Source organism: Sebastes umbrosus, chromosome 5, assembly GCF_015220745.1.
Source record: "Sebastes umbrosus isolate fSebUmb1 chromosome 5, fSebUmb1.pri, whole genome shotgun sequence".
Lineage (NCBI taxonomy): Eukaryota > Metazoa > Chordata > Actinopteri > Perciformes > Sebastidae > Sebastes > Sebastes umbrosus.
Window position 1 is genome coordinate 35,690,834 of NC_051273.1, and position 21,916 is coordinate 35,712,749.

At 44.1% G+C, this 21,916-nt stretch overlaps 1 protein-coding gene across 1 annotated transcript in view; it reads left to right on the top strand.

The window, feature by feature from the left end:
* Positions 1 to 6,143: 6,143 nt before the first annotated feature.
* arhgap39 (Rho GTPase activating protein 39) overlaps positions 6,144 to 21,916 on the top strand; it is a 106,073-nt gene continuing 90,300 nt past the window's right edge. The window contains exon 1 of the mRNA XM_037769258.1: positions 6,144 to 6,320. Coding sequence (XP_037625186.1) covers positions 6,310 to 6,320 — 11 coding nt within the window. The 5' untranslated portion in view covers positions 6,144 to 6,309. The remainder of the gene's footprint in view (positions 6,321 to 21,916) is intronic.

Sequence of the window (21,916 nt, forward strand, 5' to 3'; positions counted from 1 at the left end):
TACCTGCTAAACTGTGTATGAGTAACATGTCCTTGCCCCTGTTAGCATTGATTGACTCAGGTGCAGAGCAGAGTTTTCTAGATGCTGAGTTAGTCTCTCAGGCTGGCATCAGCATTGAACCTCTTGAGTGTCCTGTCAGAGTCTGTGCTTTAGACGGCAAGTCTTTAGCGTTAGTCACTCACCGCACTGAACCTCTGTCTCTAATTCTGTCTGGAAACCACCGTGAGCTAATACAGTTTTTTGTTTTCTCTGCCCCTACGACTCCTCTTGTTCTCGGACACCCGTGGTTAAAGCTACACAACCCCCAGATCGACTGGTCAACTAGTAAGATTATGGGCTGGAGTAGTTTTTGTCATTCCTCGTGCCTGCAGTCTGCATTACCACCAGTAGATATTAGTGTTGCTCCTCCGCCCTGTGTTCCTCCTGACTTGTCTACTGTGCCTCCTGAATATCATGATGTCGGGGAGGTTTTCAGTAAGGAGAGAGCGTTATCCTTGCCACCTCATCGTCCGTATGATTGTGCTATTGAGCTGCTACCGGGTACCACTCTGCCTTCAAGCCGCCTGTACAACTTGTCACGTCCTGAGAGAGGTGCTATGGAGACCTACATTAATGACTCTCTGGCTGCAGGCCTCATCAGACCTTCCTCTTCGCCTCTAGGGGCAGGATTCTTTTTTGTAAGCAAGAAAGACAAGACTCTCCGCCCGTGTATTGATTTTCGAGGGTTAAACAATATCACGGTAAAGAACAAGTACCCTCTACCATTAATCAGTTCTGCTTTTGAACCACTACAGGGAGCTACTGTCTTCAGCAAGCTGGATCTGCGAAACGCGTACCATCTGGTACGGATTCGGGAAGGAGATGAATGGAAGACAGCATTCAACACACCACTGGGTCACTTTGAGTACTTAGTGATGCCTTTTGGACTGACTAACGCTCCTGCAGTGTTTCAAGCACTGGTTAATGATGTTTTGAGAGATTTTTTGGACCGGTTTGTGTTTGTCTACCTGGATGACATTTTGATTTTTTCTTCTGATCTCGCAGAACATCAGCTTCATGTGCGCCAAGTGCTCCAGAGGCTACTGGAGAACAAGCTGTTTGTGAAGGCTGAGAAGTGCGAGTTTCACGTACGCTCTGTTGGATTCCTTGGTTACATCATCGAGAGTGGGCAGGTGAAGACGGATCCGGAAAAGATCAAGGCGGTGGCAGAGTGGCCGGAACCATCCTCCAGAAAGCTATTACAACGCTTCCTTGGATTTGCCAACTTCTACCGCCGGTTCATCCGTGATTACAGCAGAATTGCTGCACCACTGACCAAGCTCACATCCCTCGCTGTTCCTTTTCGCTGGACTCCTGAGGCGGACCAGGCGTTTGCCTTATTAAAGGACCGCTTTACGTCCGCACCTATCCTGGTGCAACCTGACTCTTCTCTTCAGTTTGTTGTGGAGGTTGATGCCTCGGACATTGGTGTGGGGGCTGTTCTCTCCCAACGCTCCAGACCAGATAAGAAATTACGTCCCTGTGCTTTCTTCTCTCGACGCCTGTCTCCAGCTGAGAGCAACTACGACGTGGGAAATCGTGAGCTGTTAGCAGTGAAGTTTGCCCTGGAGGAGTGGAGACACTGGTTGGAGGGTTCGGAGATCCCGTTTATTGTATGGACTGATCACAAGAATCTTGCTTACATTCAGTCAGCCAAACGACTGAATTCCCGCCAGGCTCGGTGGGCTTTATTCTTTGGTCGATTCGACTTCACCATTACTTACCGTCCTGGTTCCAAGAACATCAAGCCTGACGCGTTATCCCGGCAGTTTTCATCAGAGGAGTCACCAAGTGTTTCAGACACCATTCTGCCGGCAGCCTTGGTGGTGGGGACATTAACCTGGGAGGTTGAGTCAGCGGTTCGGGAGGCTCAACGTGAAGAACCGGATCCAGGTACTGGCCCCGCTAATCGTTTGTTTGTTCCTGTGTCAGTTCGCTCCCAGGTCCTGCAGTGGGGACACGTTTCCCGGTTCGCTTGCCATCCTGGGATGAGTAGGACTTTGTCACTCCTCAGACGACACTTCTGGTGGGCCACAATGGAGAAGGACGTCAAGGAATACGTTCTCGCCTGCACAGTCTGTGCCCGGGGAAAGACATCTCATCGGCCGCCTGTGGGATTGCTCCGCCCATTACCCATACCTGGCCGCCCTTGGTCCCACATCGCCTTGGATTTTGTCACTGGTCTTCCTCCTTCTAATGGTAAGACAGTGATACTTACCATTGTTGATCGGTTCTCCAAGGCCGTTCATTTCATTGGCCTTCCCAAGCTGCCTTCAGCACATGAGACAGCTGATCTCTTGACTAACCATGTTTTTCATCTGCATGGTATTCCTGTGGACATCGTTTCAGACCGTGGTCCTCAGTTCATCTCTCAGGTCTGGAAGTCTTTTTGTCAAGCCCTTGGAGCCACTGTCAGTCTGTCTTCTGGTTTCCACCCTCAGACGAATGGACAGTCAGAGAGGGCTAATCAGGATTTGGAATCCGCCATACGTTGTGTTGCTGCTATTAATCCATCTTCTTGGAATTCACAGTTATGTTGGATTGAATATGCGCATAATTCTCTCTCTTCTGCTGCCACTGGTGTTTCTCCTTTTGAAGCCTCATTAGGGTACCAGCCTCCACTGTTTCCAGCACAAGAAGAGGAGTTGGCTGTGCCATCTGTGCAGCACCACCTTCGACGCTGCCGCAAGGTCTGGAGGGACACTATGGCTGCGTTACTTCGTACGGCGGAGAGAAACAAGAGGATCGCGGATCGTCACAGGACCCCGGCTCCTGTCTACATCCCAGGTCAGAGAGTTTGGTTGTCCTCCAGAGACATTCCGTTGAAGACTGACTCCAGAAAACTGGCTCCTCGTTTCATCGGACCATTTGAGATAGAGAGAATTATTAACCCTTCCACAGTCAGACTCATCCTGCCTAAATCCCTAAGGATTCATCCTTCGTTCCATGTCTCCCAGTTGAAACCGGTCCTCACCAGTCCTCTGGTCCCTCCAACCAATCCCCCTCCTCCCGCCCGGATCATTGACAACCAGCCAGCGTATACGGTCAGGCGACTGATGGATGTTAGACGCCGAGGCCGGGGGTTTCAGTATCTGGTGGACTGGGAGGGATACAGCCCAGAGGAGCGCTCCTGGGTACCTCGTTCCCGCATCCTGGATGCTGCTATGGTTCGGGAGTTTCATCAGTCTCATCCTGAGAAACCTGGAAGATAGCCTGGAGGCTCTCGTTAAGGGGGAGGTACTGTCATGTACGCTGTTGTTTAAACCAGAACATAACAAAAACTGTCACTATATCCTGACAGTAGTGCATGGGACAGGTAATCTGTAAAAAAAAATCATGCTCCTCTGCCTCCTAGTGCTGCTAATGGCATTTGCGAGACTTCACCACGCCTGAAGGAAAACAACCGGTCAGAGCCGAGCAGTCTGCACGCAGCTGTCAATCACTGCTCGCCAAACTCGCAAACTCTGACCAAACGGTCAAACTACGCAGCGCTGATCATACATGAATCAATATTCTGTTACGTTAATGCCTATTTCTCTCCTCAAATGTTTTCAGAATCATCTTGTAGTGCACTGTAGCTGTAAAATGAGAAAATTTGTGACGCCACCGCCATTGTGAAATCTGGTGAAGGAACGGCAAGTTCCGGTGACATGACCAGAGCACAGCCAATAGGAACGCTCTCTCTCTCTGAAATGACCTGTGATTGGTCAAAGTCTCCCGTCACAGGTTTGATTATCTAAAGCCTGAAAACAGAGCAATGAGGAAGAGCAGAAGTCTAGTTTTCTCTCATAACACTTGAATTACAATATGCTGAAAGGTTATTATGGGATTTTTGCCCAATGATGCCAAAAATATACTGACTACTGAAGCTTTAATGCATTTCACTGGAGTTGTAATGTTACCTTGCATGATTTGCGACAAATACGACAAATAAAATGACATCGATTGATTGATTTGAAGAAGTCTGTGCTCCAGTTTTTCCAGTGAGTGATATTCTATCATCAGTGTTATTTTATTTATATGTTAGCACCGGTACCAACCGGCAACCGCTAACGTAAGAGGGGTACCACGTGCGTCGGTCTCCAATGTTTAGGGGCACTGACCAAGCTGCGATATTTGACGAGTTGGGAGAGAGAACGTGTTGGCCCTACAGCTCTGGGGATCCAGGAGTTGCTTGCTCTGCCTGTTTGGTAATCCAGCCTTGAGGTCAGAGGAGACGAGAGCACTCCAGTTAGTTTTCCATCTTACTGCAGTACGAAAAATCAGCTACATTCCCTCTATTAAAGGCAGGGTCGGTGATCTTGAGAAACTAGCAAGAGTACACTAGATTTAAAAAAAATGATCCAACCAAAAAACCCGGCCCAGTGTTTCCAACTCTTTTCCAATGAAAAATAGGCAGGTAGCCGGTCCAATTATTACATTCGGGTCAAATGAAATGGTTGGAGGGTTTATTACAGTCCAGCGACAGACACAGATACCAGAATGTTTTCTATTTTTTGTTAGAGCATTTGATTAATTAATTGTTATTGGGATGTTATGATAATTTCAAGGCGAGAAGACATGTAAACTAGGAGTTAGATTCCAGGTTCACACAAAGCTGTGAATAATGATTCTAGGGCATGGTGAGAAGAGACAGACAGTCATTTGGAAAGATCTTTCTTTTGGAGAAAATAAGAATGTGACAATGACTTGCATGTTCCATGTTCAAATCAAAAGCCTCTAGTCTCTGTATCGTGGTTTGGTATGAGTTGAACCCACGCTGGGCTCAGTTGTAGGCTACCTGTGATGTGATGCTATCAGCATTAACAAACAGGACTTAACTGATCAGGTCTAAAGGAGAGGTAGAGGTGAGTAGAACCGGGCCTGTCATGTGGTCATCATAAGAGCTGTGATCACAAAACCACTTTGGTGTTAAAAAGTTCAACTTTATTGGGTTTCTTTGAAATGAAATGAAAATATGATTTGCTACAGTTCTCTTGGATGTCCTTGCAGGTGATGTCTGAGCTCATCCATGAAGTTGATTGATTCCTGGTTTGTTGCGAGTTCACATGCTTCCTGTGTTTTCTCATGAGTTCCATCCCACAGTCACATGGGTGGGTGTCTCCAAATAGTTCTCCAGGAGGGTCTGAATGGGAGTGTCTGTGGGAGCCCTGTGATGCATTGAAGACATGTCCAGGGCGCCCCAGAGCATGCTGGGACTGGCTGCCATAACCTAAACCCTGACAGAGTCATATAGATGTAACCTACCACCTGAAACCTCTGGTGAGCAACACATCACTGATGAAAATCCCTCATATACTGTCCTGTTCATTTCACATGAATGCATCACCACTTGAAACGAGCAGTGCGCGTTCCCTTTAGCGTAAAGGTAGCTACGATTAGCAAGACTAATACCGGAAGTTATCGAATGTTAACCTCAAAATAAAATAGTTTGGTGATTCTATGAGGAAAGTGCGGACAACCTTTTAGTGGTAATTAATTACTGCTGACTGACTCTTTACCCTCTGATGTGACAGTATATAAGCTAAACATCCATGGTGCTGTTATGAGACCAAAAACCAAGATAGAGAACATCTTGCAGCTCACAGGTTGCCATGTCTGTTAGGATTGTTTTACACTATTTTACATAAGTATACAGGTATGTAGTATAGTTTTAATAAAACACAATCAGGATGGCTATCTTGTTATAGCAGCTTTTGAGACGGACATGAATGTTCTCCAAATGATTTCAGAGAGATGACATCAAAGTAAGAAGAAATTATATTTTTTGTAAATATATGCCCTTTAAAGAATTAAAACAATTCCATTAAATGTATACATATATATTTGTAGCTGTGTCCCACAAGTTGACTAATGACATAAAAATGGTAAATTGAGGTTTTTCAAGGTACTGATTGGTTATTTTGTGATAGCTTATACTGTAGGTTTTGCAAACAAGTCTTTCATAATCCTTTTTATCAGTCCTATATTAATATAGCCCACACACTATGAGTGCTTGACATTACAACAGTATACTTTTATGTCTAAGTGCCGTATCCCATTCAGGATAGATAGGCCTACTTCTAGATATTTTCAAAATAGCTTCCACATTGACACAATTGGTGAGAAGCTCTTATTGTGAAGGCCCTGACCGGACGTGGAGTCAGTCATCGCTGGCAACTTGACGCGAGTCTGGAAGGAGTGACTCGTTGACTGCGGCGACCGCAATCTGGGCACCATGGGAGCCGCCAAGGGATTTATTCTAAAGGGATTTTAAGAACCGTCGGGAACATGGCAGAGAGGTGAGTCTGACTACACACATGAGGTTCATTATTCTCTGTTTTATTCGAGGCTTCATGTGAGAGCAGAGCAGAGAGAGGCAGTCGACTAACAGCTAACAGCGCTGCTGCTGCTGCGTTCAGCCGCCGCGCTGCTGCTGCTGGAGCGGCTGTTAGCTGCTAGCTCACCACTTACTGCCTCACACGATCCAACACATTCTCTATAACGGAACACACATCTGTGGATCCAGGCTTGAGTTCGGTCCGCTCACCGGACCGCTGGCTGCTGGTTTGGTCATTTGTTCCGTGGTTATTAGTGGCGGTGGATCAGCGGTGGAAGGGGGCTGTGCGGCTGGCTGCTGATGATGATGCTGTTGCACCTGTCGGTCTATATCTCCGTCTCTTTGCTGGAATGCAGCTAACCTGCTCTCCTCTAGCTGGATGCTAGCAGCAAACCCACCTAGTCTATCAGTGTGTGTCAGCCGGAGGAGGCTCAGCTCGGCTCGGCTAGCCAGGTCACCTCGAGCCTTCCTCCTCTCAGCATCCCTCATCTCCTCATCTACATGATGGATGGAGGCGCCTCCCATGAGAGGAGGAGGAGGAGGCTGGAGATGGAGAAGAATGGCACACCGTCCTGTTCCCTCTCTAACACCGTGTTTAGCCCTGGAGCTGTCAGGATATGTCACAGATAGCCCGGGTTACCAGTCTGTGTCCTAATGGGTGGTTATTCCATATGAACTTGCTGACTGGCAAATTCATTGTATTTCATAACACATATACCTTAACAGACATTTTTGAATCGGTGGTGTCTTTTTGTCCATATAATCTATCAATGAAGGAAATTAGTCATTATTAGTATAATGTCAATTTTCACAACTGCTCCTCAATGTTTGGAGGAGAGGTCAGAGGAGAGGTCAGGGCCGGCTCCAGCCCTTTCGGTGCCCTATAGGCAACATTCAGATTTGCCCCCTCCTGCCTAGGGCTAGGGTTAGGTTTAGGGTTCAACCCCCCAGAACCCTAACCCTAGCCCCGTGTACCAAAAATATGGACAAAAATTAAGGATTTTTTTTTTTTTTATGGATAGATTTTTATTTTCATAAATAACTGTATTTATTATAATATAAATACACAATTGGTCCCTAATATTGGTGGCTTAAAAGTGTTGAGTCAAGTTCACTGCAACGAGAGTTACAGGGGAGAAAAGTCTACTTCTTTCTTTCTTTCTTCCTTTCTTCCTTTCTTTCTTTCTTTCTTTCTTTCTTTCTTTCTTTCTCAAGTTACATTAATGCAGAAAATGAGGAGGGCCGCCCACTGGCACTTTTTAAATAAATTTTTTTATTAAAAGTTGCTTGGTATATTCAATCATCTTCGTACCCGAGAGCATATGTTAATGATGCTGAACAATTTCCCATGTTGTATAACGTTACCTGGCGTGCAATTTCTCCACTGAGTCCCGATACTGATAGAAATACCTGAGCTTTGTGTATCGGCTGATACCGAGGAGCAATCCAATACCAGTCTTTAATCAATAAGGTGCTGGGATCATTCTTTTATGTGTCTTAGGTGTCAGACCTGACTTAAATATTGCTTTTTTAACTTCGCAAAACAAAATGTAACAAATGAATACATAGATATACAGTTACTGAATTGTTATTTATTATTAAAATAATAAATCGTACACCAACAACTTGTTAAAAAATCTTCAAAATGAACAGGAACCTGTTAAAACCTTAACAACCGCTTTTTAAACAACAATTTGGTCAAGACTTAAATAGAACATTATAGAAATTCCAGTCTATAATGTATATAGTATATCCGATCCAGGTACCTGAATCAGTATCAGCTCAATATCCGATCCGTTATCGGTATCGGTATCGGTATCGGTATCGGTATCGGTGCATCCCTAATAATCTCCCACTGGTGGAGCGGTGGTGAACCAACGACAAAAGTCCAACTTGTAACGTTACTGGATTAAAAGTTGCTTGGTATAATCGATCATCTTCGTACCCGAGAGCATATTTTAATGATACAGAACAATTCCCCATGTTGTATGACATTACCTGGCGTGTAAATTCGCCACTGCTCAAATAAACAATTAAAACACCCAGAATTTGAATTGAGTTTGGCGTTACAGCAGAGGCAAACAAAACGAAATCTCCAACCCTTCTGCTCTGTGGCAGCACAAAGCGTAAAATGTACATATTTTTTGTATCACCTTTATTTCCTTTAAAGTGAGGGTGTGGGCTGCATCTTGAATATAGACAATGGCAGTTTCTCCCCAGCAGCAAGCAAGCTCATGAGCCCCAGTTAATAATTGATGGCTGTTAAATTTGTGTTGCGGGGGTCATTCGGCCTCAATGTAAATCACTACTGCAGGTCTGTCCTGTGGGCTTTGGAGCATTATACAAACCCAGGCGTGTTGTCAGAGTCCTATCGCACAGATCAGACGCTTAGATCACTCAACCCATTGATCTGGTCAAAATGCACCGTCATCATTCACAAGTGCAGTAATAATTGATGACTGATGAGATAGGTCTTGTTTGTTGTGCATGTGGTTCAAGTTATTATCAGCTTGAGGGCATTTCAGGACTTCAGACAAGCAGTGGTGTGTTTGTAATTTTGATGACATAAATTTGAAGAAGGTGTTTTGCACGTTCAAAGAGGAGAGCATCACAGTAGACACCACACATCTGACCACCTGCTTCCTGCCGGGAGGTTATATCGGTTGCATTCAGACTCGAGAAAAGCATTTTGAGGTCAGTCAGTGTAACCGTGACCATTCTGATGTCTTGGTTGAGGTTGTGTGTGTGTATTCACATTGTTGTATTGACCGGCGTTGGCTAGGTGGCTTAAAGGTCAAGGTTAAGAAATGGATAAATTATTGGTTCAAATAATTTATCAATCAGCAGTGTCAGACATCCTCTGGTTCCAGCTTCACCAATGACCATGCTTTTCTCTGTTTGATTGTAAACTGAACCTCTTTGGGATTCTGTTTAGTTTTTCTTTTCATGCAGTTTGTCAGCAGTGGAGTCTTCAACCTCTAGCAGCTACAGCAGTGATGAGCGTTTTGTGCCTTTTTAGCAAAAAAACCCCCAGAAAGTTGTGGGTTCAGCCAAGAGGAAGGTTTCACCAACCGGCAGCGTGTTTGAGAACAACGCAGTCTCACGGCAGATTTAATCTGTTTGATTAGTGTCCAGACGTAGACACGAATTTCCCTGACGCTCAGCACGACCTTCAACAACGTATTTTTTGTACGTTTTCCTACCAATGTCCAAGAAGTTTACGCTTAGGCAACAAAACTACTTGTTAGGATAGAATAACACAAACTCCACACCCAAATAATGAGTTTAAATGCTTTTAAGCATATGACATGACGTGTAAGCAGTCAGATAGTGCTGTGGGCGGGACATTGAGTGAGACTACAGAGTGGTGACTACAGATGGAGACAGACGGTTGCATCAGAGCCAAAGAAGCACGTTTTTTAATTATTATATTTTATTTCCAATCGAACAAAAAAAATCATTTCAGTAATAGTAAAAATGCTGAATATCGCAGCCGATAATTGCAGGGCTGATAATCGGCGGATCCCAAGTAGGTTAATGTGCTGTATGTCTGATCGCAGCTGCTGTCCGAACTCCAATCTCACCATGTGTTGTGGTTGTGTTGCATTCCAGTCTGTTGAGCGGCTGTGAAAGGAGAAATGACGTGCACTTCTTCTGTGATTTTGTCCAAGCGCGGTTGCTGAACAAGGCCACTGATTACTAGCTCTTAAAGAAGCTGTTAATAGGAATTATCCTTAAACTCTTTGTGATTGCAGTGGAAATATGTTGTCCATTTATTCACAAGAAACAGTGAAGTCAGTGAAGAACTGAAGTTCAAAATGCGAGGTACATCAGCAGCTTATGCTTTTTTTATTTGTTAACAATCTTACTGTTCCTAACTCATTTAATGGTCAGTGCTGAGCTTGAGACCCTCCTGAAAAATGTTGTGGACACACAACAACATCTATCAAGCCACGCTGCACGCGTCTACATGTCTGGCTGCCAGCTTGACATTTGATCCCAGCAGTAGGGTGGGGCTCTGAGCTCATGTGTTGTGCCAGCAGCACATGGTTGAAATATTCATATCGCCGTGCTCAGGCCACTAAGCTGCTGCCATATCTGTCACATATACTCGTGTTGTCTGTAGCATCTCCTGCTCTGGGACATAAAGAGGCCAGGTATTCAACATGACTGTGAGTCATGTGTGCTGAGGGTGGGGCTCGCTGAACAATAGCTACAATGCATTATGAAATACAATGTCTTAACTGAGATTTTACAATATAATCATTATTATTGAAAACACTCACACTACAACCCTGTATTCACAAGATATGAACATGTGATCTGTACCTGGATAATCTAGATAGTGACATCTGATCACTGACCTTTGCATAAATTTACATCTGGTATTAAAGGGGCACTCCGCCAGTTTTACACATTAAAATCCAGTTTGCTCATAATGAGGACTCCCAGTCAGCCCGTGAAACCAGTTGTATAACGTCTTCTGTGGATCTGGAAGAGCTTCGTCAAGTCTGAGAAAATAACCCTGATGATGACATCATCAGGGTTAGCCTGATGACGTCATCAGGGCAGGCTTCACCCTGATGATGATGTCATCACTTTATAGGGATGTTAACAATTAATCAACGATCGATCCACTGGTCGTTAAGAATTTGATTGAGCATGTGACATTGAATCAATCTACTATCAAATAAAGATGTGAAATATAAACAACGTGTAGTTTAGGGATGCTAATAATTAACCGTTTAACCGTTAACCGACATTAATGCTATCGGTTAAACGGTTAAAAGAAATCTAAAAAAATTAATTGAAAAGCCGAGTAAAACTCAGAGGAGCGGCTTGTCTCTTTGAGGAGAAAAGCTGGTCCACCTTAACAGCCCACCTTAAGAGAGTCTGAGCCGCTATTGCAAGATACAGGAAGTTGGCTCGGGTCTTGGGCTGAGGAGTCGTAGCATTTATTCACCGACAAATAAACTGTACACACGCTGCACTGCTCCGTTCACAGCTAGAACGCCACTGAAATCCCCATACTCACCGCCGCCACACACACACACGGTCTTTTGGACACTCGCTAACGTTACGCCGGGCTGACATAATGCTGACCACCTCGCAGCTAGACTAAATGATGTGGTGGAGACTTCCTGGGAAAGTGGCTGCATGTGTCCTCGACACTACACGCAGCACCGTGGCTGCTAACGCTCCCGGACGGTGAACTGGGGACTCAGTTGTCTGTTGTGCTCATACACTGCAGCTGGAGCACCGCTGCATGCGACGCACTGATCTTGTCGGTTGGCCGTTAATGATCGGTTAACGAGGGTCGGTTATCGGTTATAAAAAAAAATCAAAACGAGCATCCCCGGTGGGGTTATATTGTAGATATCAGTAGAATGGTGTATTTTCAAAGCATGTTTCAATGACTCGCGTTTGCAACCAGAGGGTGCTGAGGGAGGCGGTGGAGGTGGCCACGCCGAACCCACAGCCTGAAGGTGATGCGCCCGACAGAGACGCTCAGTCAGCAGCGTCAGGGAGCTGCAGCCCTGCATCAGGCCTCCGCCATGGCTCTAGCTGGCAGCGTGGACACGGAGGTTGAGAACTTTTAACGGGATACCAAGCCGACAGGCTGGTGGAAAGTCAACGCGTGGTACGGCAAAGCTGGCACGCCAGTATGTCGTCTGCACACCCGCAACATCTCATAGCTTACCATCTGAGTGGGTGTTGTCTAGGGCTGTACAGTTCAAAGCTTCATTCATAACGTTGACATTCAAATAATTATTATTCATAACTAACAGAAACATTGCGTGCCGTCAACCTTCTCTCTCTCTTTTTCTCTCTCTCGGCACGGAAGAGCGACGCAGCGCTCGTTCTCTGTAATTGTCTCAATCCTCAGTCCAAAAGTCAAAATGTATTGAAAGAAAGATGTAATCCTTTCCCAAATTCCCAAAAACATGTTCTTATCTAACAAAATATTCTGCTTCAGGCCTCTATCTTTATATGTTTCGTAGGTTATGCAATGCTGTCAGAGCATATGCTATACGTTGGAGAAAAAAAAAATGCTTTATGTTTTGGTGTACGCATAATTTGCACGTTTTTTTAAATAGCATTTAATTGATTGATTGATCGTCAGTGTTACGAGTGATCGACTACTGCCTTACGAACTGCAGGCGTGGAGTTCGACTGACCAGAGAACATCAACATTGAAATCAAAATCATTTGTATTTGTATATTTAAATAGAGTTTTGACCTCTTCACATGTTTCCCCTTCTCCATGCACCTTGAAACTAGGTGACGTAGTGCCAGGAAGCCCTCCTCTGCTTGTAAAGTAACTCCCGCCCAACAAATAACACCATTGAATTGCCTCATTTAATCATATGGGAGACGGATGACCTTTACTGTCCAATACCCCTTCTCTCATTAAAAAAAAGTCTATTTGTATAAATGTTGATGTTCCCTAAACAGTAAAACCCTTGAACTTGCAGCATGCCATTGCAGATCCTTCAAACATGTCAGTTGCGTGTCATATTTCATCCGTCATATGATTCGTTGAAGTGGTGCAGCTCTAATCTTTAGCTGTTAGCTTGTCTGTGGGTTGGCAGAGGGCCCAGAGGAGGGGGGGTGGGGTGGACGGAGGATGGAGAGGACGGTGGAGGGAGGAGACAAGAGACAGAGCTATGAGGGGATATTGACAGACTGTACAGTGGAAAAGTAGCAGCAGCGGCGGTGAGAAACAGCATGTCGCCTCCATCACTTTGTGCCCGAGAATGAATCGGACACAGTGTTGAGCTATCGAGCTCTCCGCTGCTATTGTTGGACACTGATTGCTCGTGACTGCAGCAGAGCCTGTTTGAATTTGAATAGGGAAGTGAGCAGAGATAGCAGCATATTGACTGGCATTGACAGTGGATGGAGGGGGGGAGAGGGAGGGGCGGGCGAGATAGAGGGAGTATTGACGGATGAAGAGAGCAAAGAGAGAGAGCACTTTCTCTCTCTTAATAGGATTATTGTGTAAATGTGTTTGTCTGAAGGGCTGCCCCTAGAGACTCCCACATCTGTGTGTGTGCGCGCATGTGTGTGTGTGTGTGTGTGTGTGTGTGTGTGTGTGTGTGTGTGTGTGTGTGTGCCCAGTGGTAGAGAAGGAAGGAACACCAGCAGTATTGGGTGTATAAAATGGAGAACAACAAGGGGTGTAAGAAAATATCGAAAGAATCGAATATTGCGATATTTTTTTTTGCAATACTGTATCGATTCTCGAAAACATTGTATTGATTTTTAATTAATAGTTTACATGCAAACATTAACTCAGTCAATACTTTATTTCATTTACAAAGAGATGCGTCCCTCTCAGTGTATGTGCCCTCTCAAAGTAGAGCTAATGTTACAGGGACTGTGATAAATGAGAATGCAGATCCCACTGTTCTGATTGCATAAAAAAAGTGAACTCTGATTTGACATATATGGTGGTGTGTTCTTTACACTAGGGATGTTAGTAATTAACCGTTTAACTGTTAACCGACATTAAGAATTTTAACCGATTAATGCTATCGGTTAAAACAGTTAAAAGAAATGTTAAAAATGAATTAAAAAGTTGAGCAAAACTCAGAGGAGCGGCTCGTCACTTAGAGGAGAATAGCTGGACAGCCCACCTCCAGAGAGTCTGAACCAGTGTTGTTGCTAACGCCGGGGTTAACCACCTTCACTTTATTCAGCAGGCGGCTGGCAAGACACAGGACACGTTTTTACAACGATACGATACGATATGATTTCCATGGTTCCGATACGATTCAAGGACGATATTTGGCTCGTCTAGAGCGATACGATTCAATGACTTGAAATTAATAATCACTTAATGAGGGTCGGCTATCGGTTAGAAAAAGAGTTCAAAATTAGCATCCCTACTTTATACTATGACAGTTTTCCTAAAATGATGTCAGTTTGGGTTAAGGATGTTAATAATTAACCGTTTAACTATTAACCGACATTAAGCATTTTAACTGATTAATGCTGTCGGTTAAAACGGTTAAAAGAAATATTAATAATGAATTAAAAAGCTGAGCAAAACTCGTCACTTAAAGGAGAAAAGCCGGTCCACCTTAAGAGCCCACCTTAAGAGAGTCTGAGTCGGCGTTACAGATACAGGAAGTCGGCTCCAGTCGAGCCATGAGCGGAGCACAGAGCGGAGGAGTTGTAGCCTCGTAGCATTTATTCACCGACAAATAAACTGTTCACACACTGTCTGCTACAGCTACGTTCACAGCTAGAACGCCACCAACAAAACCCACATTCACCACCGCCACACACACACACACACACACACACACACACACACACACACACACACACACACACACACACACACACACACAGAGTTTCTGTTGGAAACTTACTGAAGTTTCGCTGCGCTGATAGACCGTATGTGTGTGACTACGGGGAGCACGAAGCTACCAGCAGAGCTACAGCTGCTAACGTAGCACAAACACACACACTGTTTGTCGGACAATCGCTATCGTTACTCCGGACAAACACACAGCTGACAACCTGCTAAACTAAACTAAATGTGCGGTGGAGACTTTTACTGGAAACGTGGCTGCATGTCCGCGACACTAGATGCAGCATCGTAGCTGCTAACGCTCCGGGAGGTGAACTGGAGACAGTGAACGCAGCATCGTAGCTCTCCTGACGGTGAACTGGAGACAGTGAACGCAGCACCGTAGCTCTCCTGACGGTGAACTGGAGACAGTGAAAGCAACATCGTAGCTCTCCTGACGGTGAACTGGAGACAGTGAACGCAGCACCGTAGCTCTCCTGACGGTGAACTGGAGACAGTGAACGCAGCACCGTAGCTCTCCTGACGGTGAACTGGAGACAGTGAACGCAGCACCGTAGCTCTCCTGACGGTGAACTGGAGACAGTGAACGCAGCACCGTAGCTCTCCTGACGGTGAACTGGAGACAGTGAACGCAGCATCGTAGCTCTCCTGACGGTGAACTGGAGACAGTGAACGCAGCACCGTAGCTCTCCTGACGGTGAACTGGAGACAGTGAACGCAGCACCATAGCTCTCCTGACGGTGAACTGGAGACAGTGAACGCAGCACCGTAGCTCTCCTGACGGTGAACCGGAGACTCAGTTGTCTGTTGTGCTCATACACTGCAGCTGGCACATCGCTGCATGCGAGGCACAAATCTTGTCGGTTTACGGTTAATAATCGGTTAACGAGGGTTGGTTATCAGTTAACAACATTTTTCAAAATTAGCATCCCTAGTTTGGGTCCAAATGAGGGATCGACCAACGTGTTTTTTTTCAGGGCTGATGACGAATATCAGTAATCAAGGAGCCCAGGGCTCCAGAGTGCGACCAGTTTGGTCGCATATGCGACTCATATGAATGGGTCCAACATGTGTTGAATGTGCATCGGCAGGTCCACGTTATATACGTCTGGTGTATGAAATGTCTGTATCCTCACTGCGTTGCATCTTTTAAACTATGATAATCTGGTTATGAGTCACATCTCCCGCCTGCGTGCAGGCACCGTGAATGTAAACTGTAACTTGACTGGTTGGCGGAGGCATACAACCGCGAGGCGCTAATTTAAACTGCTGATACACCTAAAACATTTGGCAATGCTCTAATCATCATGAGACCTGGTTGTGTTTAACAGGACCATGTTGCCGTGGTTATAACAGTGATGTTGTGTGTCAGTTTATGTTGTGGGCTTTTCTTTTTTACATCAGTAAAATCAGCCCTTTGGTTGACATGGCAGGATGTTAATGCTCTTTTATCAGCGCTGTGTCAGTGCTGGTGCTCACAGTAAGCTCTGCCCGTTAGCCTGTCAGCTCCCGTTCACCGCCGTCCACTCACACAGACGGAAAAACAAAAGCACTGCAAATACGCCATCCGTCATATTCCAAATGGAATCACTACACTTTCTGATGAACACTGAATGCCAGTCAGTGTCAGCCTAAATGTCTTTGGAGCTTGTTTACATGGTGGAAATAGAGCTGTGGGATGTAATGGGTACAAATATGTTTTTGTATCGGCAGTAATTGTAATATGTTGTCCACCCCATTTACATATACATCAGTCTCCTGTGCTCCGTTTCAGCACCCGGGACAGCGCCACACTACACACTACAGACTGCACACTACACACTACACACTACAGACTACAGACTACACACTACACACTACACGCTACACACTACACACACCCTCTGCACACAACAAACAGGGTTTATCAGTCTGAGAATAACTCTTAATCATTAATGTTGATGCATAATGAATAATGTGGGATTACTATTCCTTATTCCATGTGCTATTTTCGGGTGGAATGCATATATAATAGGGCTGTCAATCGATTCAAATATTTAATCACGATTAACCCCCTGCCTTTCTGAACTCTTTTTTTAGAGGGGTAGGGGTGGGGGTCAGGGGATGTTCAGGGGGAGATACACAGTCAACAGTAGATATCACATAGAAGTGGTGTACATCATCTGAAAGCTGAGAATCTGAAGATTAATTTGATGTGCAGCTCAGCACTGTGTGTCAAGTTGTTCCAGTCATTAATAAGAAATAGAAATTGATTAATTAATTAAAATAAATTGTCAAAGTGTATCAAGGCTTAGAGCATGATGATATGAGTTTGCGATGGTCATCCCCATGCTCTATTATGTCTCAGAAGTTTTTGCAGCAATTTTTGGGTTGATACCATTTGTTACACAGATTTAACCATGCTACTTTAAGTTTAACCATTTTTTACCACTCGAAAATTGATATAAATGATCAATAATCCCTCCAAAATACCACATTAAGACACCAAGACCTTGAGGAACACCAGAGAAAAAGCCATGCTGTGATTTGGTATCAAAAACCTTTGACATTTGGAGATTTCTGCAAGAATTGCATTGGATGGCGAGCACTTCTGTTGTGTAAACTGCTCAGAAACCCCCTTATTGTCAATATATCTAGGAAAGCCATCCATCCTCTGAATGCTCTGGCTGTGATTATCCTAGAGGTCACCAAAGGTCATTTTATACAGTTAAGTCAAATAAAAAAAATGGTCTACAATAAAATGTCTCCTATGGGGACTAACATCATCACACATTAATACAGTTGAGCTCATTGGATCCACAAGGGTCTCAGCTTTACAGGGATACCCAATTTATGTAATTCAAAGACTGTTTAGGGACCCCAGTATGCAGAAATATTCAAATACACCATTTTAGTATAGTTGGAAATAACACATTTGTACTGCATACAAGAAACTGCATGGTTTTTGCCCCAAACTGCATGTGATTATCATAAAGTGGGCATGTCTGTAAAGGGGAGACTCGTGGGTACCCATAGAACCCATTTACATTCACATATCTGGAGGTCAGAGGTCAAGGGACCCCTTTGGAAATGGCCATGCCATCGCAGAAATTTAGCTTACGTTTGGAGTGTTATTTTACATGGTTGGTACCAATGGACTCTTAGGTTTTTCTAGTTTCATATGATGCCAGTATCGCCACTCTATCTTCAAAACTACACTATACTTTAGTGGTGTTAAAACAAATTTGTGTTTACGCGTTATTATCACGTTAACTCTGACAGCCCTAATATATAATAAAAAAAGCCAAACCCCCCGATGCATTCTAAAACTGATTTGGACGTTGTTTAGGCTACCATGACAACGGACTAAGCTACGAAGCATTCGGGCCAGCCTTAAACAATATGATATGGCACACGCCTACTGTTATCTACTTTCCCCTGACCCACGGGCTGACTGAGACCTTCCTGTCAAACACACACACAGTGATAGAAGCTGCTCATGCAGCTCCACGGCCGCACCATGGATGCAACAGGACTGCTGCTCTGGACGCTGCATTACAGCGCTTGGGGGTGTTTATTTCCTGGTCAGTCAGCGTAAAGAAAGCGTGGTGTAAAATATACATTAGGCAGGCATGGGGTGCTGTGGACTGATGATCGGTTAGAGGTATTAGAAGCAGAAATGATGCATTGATCCGGCTTACTGAGGGTCATTGTGTTGTTATTGGATGGATATTGATTAGTTGTGTTGGTGGGGTGATGATGTGTGACAGGATGGGTGGTTGAATGTGACCTCAGCTGCAGCTAACAACTCCATTAAGTTTGCCACATGCATGCCATACACGTGTGCACACACACACACACACACACACACACACACACACACACACACACAAATTGTTAAATAATTTTAATTATAGTATTTAATCATCCTTAAAGAATGACAAAGGCTTTTTTTTAAAAAAAGGTTTCTAGTGGACTACGATGCAATACAATTTGGGGGGACTTGGGGACTACTCAGTATTAATTCCAGCTGATTCATTCTTTGATTAAATGATCTTATACTGTTATCCTTCTATAATGTTTTGTTGTTAATGATTTGGAGGAAGTTGTTTGTTATTGAAGTTTTTATTTTACATATACAAAGAGCTTGATTGCACATACTTTTGCTTAAATCTGCCATATAGTATACAGTATGTGTGTGTGTGTCCACTAGGGATGGAATGGTTCAGGTAAAAACTCCAAACTGTTCGGTTCGCTAGTCACGGTTCAGGACGTGTATGGATCGTTCGGTTCATTTGAAATAAGTTATGAGGCCGATTGTGTATTTTTTTCATGTAGAGTTTGGCTCCCGTTTATTGTCACACTACAAATCAAGGCCTATGGAAGGAGGCTGGGACACGGGTGGACATGGGTCTTGAGGTACGGGGTTTAACACATGCGCAGTGTAACTGAAGCTGCGGTCGTGTGTTGCTATTGGCTCAATTTGCAAAGTGCACACCAGATTTTACCGCGCAGGAGTTGTACCCCAAAGATATGACGCGTTGATGAAGCGTGACCCAGCAACCTTCTCAGTTGGTACGGATAAAGTGGCGAGTGCGGCTGTCAGTCAGTTTAAGAAATGGCGAGTAGACACGATAAAGTCCAGTTAGAGGATCCACCAGCATCGTTTGGCTCTGCTGTATGGGAGCATTACGGGTTTAGTGTTACCTGAAAATGACGGAAAAAAGTGGTGGATAAAACGGTGACTGTGTGAGCACTGTGCAACACGTGGGGTTTATGCTAGCGGCAACACTCCGGGTAGGAAAGAGCAACTCCTCCCCGCAGCATTTAAACAGCCTCTACATGCAGACTCAGACTCAGACTCAGACTCAGAATCAGAATCAGACAGGGCAAAAAACACAACTACATCATCGGGGAGGTTTATAGTGAAAGATATGCAGCCTGTAATCAGGGTCCGGAATTAACAAGCGCCAAATGCGGGTAGATTTTCCGTTTGGCAAGTAACTCTCTGAAGGCTTCTGTTCTCTGCTCTCTGTGTGTCGGAGTTTGACACACACAACATCGCCGTGCAACAGCGCCGTGCAACAGCGCCGTGCAACAGCGTCGAGATGTTGGCTTTGTTTTCTTTTTCAGCGATCCTTTATTGATTTGTTTGAGAAGAGGACTCACTTGTGGGGGAAAAAACTGAACTGAACAGAATTTCTATCTTTTGTTGTTTATTGCTAAATCTCTGAAAAGTGGTGCTTTTTTTTGTCATCAAAATATAACATTAGTATTTTAAATAAATATTTAATAGTCTAATGGTCTGTCACCATGTCAGTGAATTTAAACTACTGCTTACAATCTGAGGATATATATATAGAGAGAGTGTTTGTGTGTGTGTTCAGCCTCTGCTGTTTTCTTACAGCCATTGAGCTATACCTGAGGAATAAAGTCTCATCATTTTACTTTTTTGGTTTTTCTTACTGGGTATCGAATTGGGTATCGAGAATCGTGGAAATTCACTGGTATTAGTATCGACTACTAGATTTCCGGTATCCTGACATCCCTAACTCTGAGTAACACATGAAAATATTGATTTAATGTCAATCATAAATACCTGTAGCCATTTCGGTTGTGTGTTTATATGTTTGTGTGTGTGTGTCTGTGTTTTAGGCAGGATGAATTAATCATGAATCACCAAAGCCTGCAGTCTGGCAGGAACTCTGGTGAAGCCGGAGCCTCGGAGCTTTACTGTGGAGCGGAGTGGTGGGAGGGTGGGGTCGTTAACAAGCAGGAGGCAGTTTTAATTAGCCATGCTGCTGCTGAAGCACAAATGAAACATCCCCTGTCAGGCATTGTTGTTGTAGGGGGTGGAGGGAGTGGTGGGGGTGAAGGCAGCACAGCGAGGCAGGAAGCTAGAGCGGGACACAATCAACACACAACCCCAGTTTTTATTTAGCCCTCAACCTCTGTGTATTGTTGCCCCCCCATAGTCTCCCATGGTGTGGGGGTGGAAGGCCTGAGGAACAACTAGCAGTAGCAATTACATCATATCTGTGATTGGTTGGTTATTTGATTACTTGATTGTTTGGTCTCAGAATGTTAATGACATATCCATTAATAGTTAGTAGTCCCACAGTTTACAGATCAACAAGAGGAACTAAGAAAAAGTAGCATATCATCATTTTAATGACCAGCATAATGATGGATAGTTCTTCAAGGTGATCAATTTCCTGTAGGAGAGTTGAAATGATGAAGTGGATCGAGAGAAAATCAACAAACATTTTATTAGTTCATTATTTATATATCATTTTATATATATATGCCTTGTTAAATCTGAGGGTTTCCTGTCATTGTAAACTGGATATCTGTGGGACACAACTAGACATTTGAAGACATCACCCTGTCTTCATTATTATATAATAATGGTAACAATTTATTAATAAATTGAAAGAATAATTGAAAGATATATGAATCATGAAGCTAGCTGTTTTAGATGCATTTTTCTGTGACACTGATGGTAAGCTCAGTGTCTCATCTGTTTACATGCTGCTTCTGTAACACGCTGCACTAGCAAGAAAAAGACCTTTGCTATTTTACCTTGATTGGACGGTCACAGTAGAGAGTGTTTCCAACCAGATCTCAAGGGAAGGCGTATAAATAGCACGACATTTCTGTTTGTCATTGATAATGCCTTTTAGGCTTTCCGCGTGCCATTTATACGCCACATTGTTACCGTGGAACGGTCACGGTTATGTTCAGGCAACAAAATTACAGTCAAAGAGTATAGAAGCATTTTGGACTGAAAACGCCAATGAGTCTGTGGCCATGGATAAAGAGACGTCTGTAAATCAGCGATTTTTTTTTAGGTACATCAACTTCCCAATACGAACACTTAAATAGCCCTCTTATAAATCATTATGTCCGAATCCAGAGTTATTTTCCTCGGCACGCTCATATGACATATCCGGTTCTGCCAGTTTCCTGCTAGATATGCTGCTGTAATAATGGATATATTGGCTGTAATTCATCACTTTTAATATCTCATAATACACCCATGGGCTGTATGCTGTCAGCCTGTACCGTGGTGGATGTATTAACGTCTCTGTTCCCAAACGACCGACTATCGGCCAGTAGCTAGCAGTGCTAGTAGCACGACATAAACAGAATTTAATATAGTTGTAGGTAGGGATGTTAATAATTAACCGTTAACCGACATTAAGAATTTTAATCGATTAACGCTATCGGTAAAACGGTTAAAAGAAATATGAATA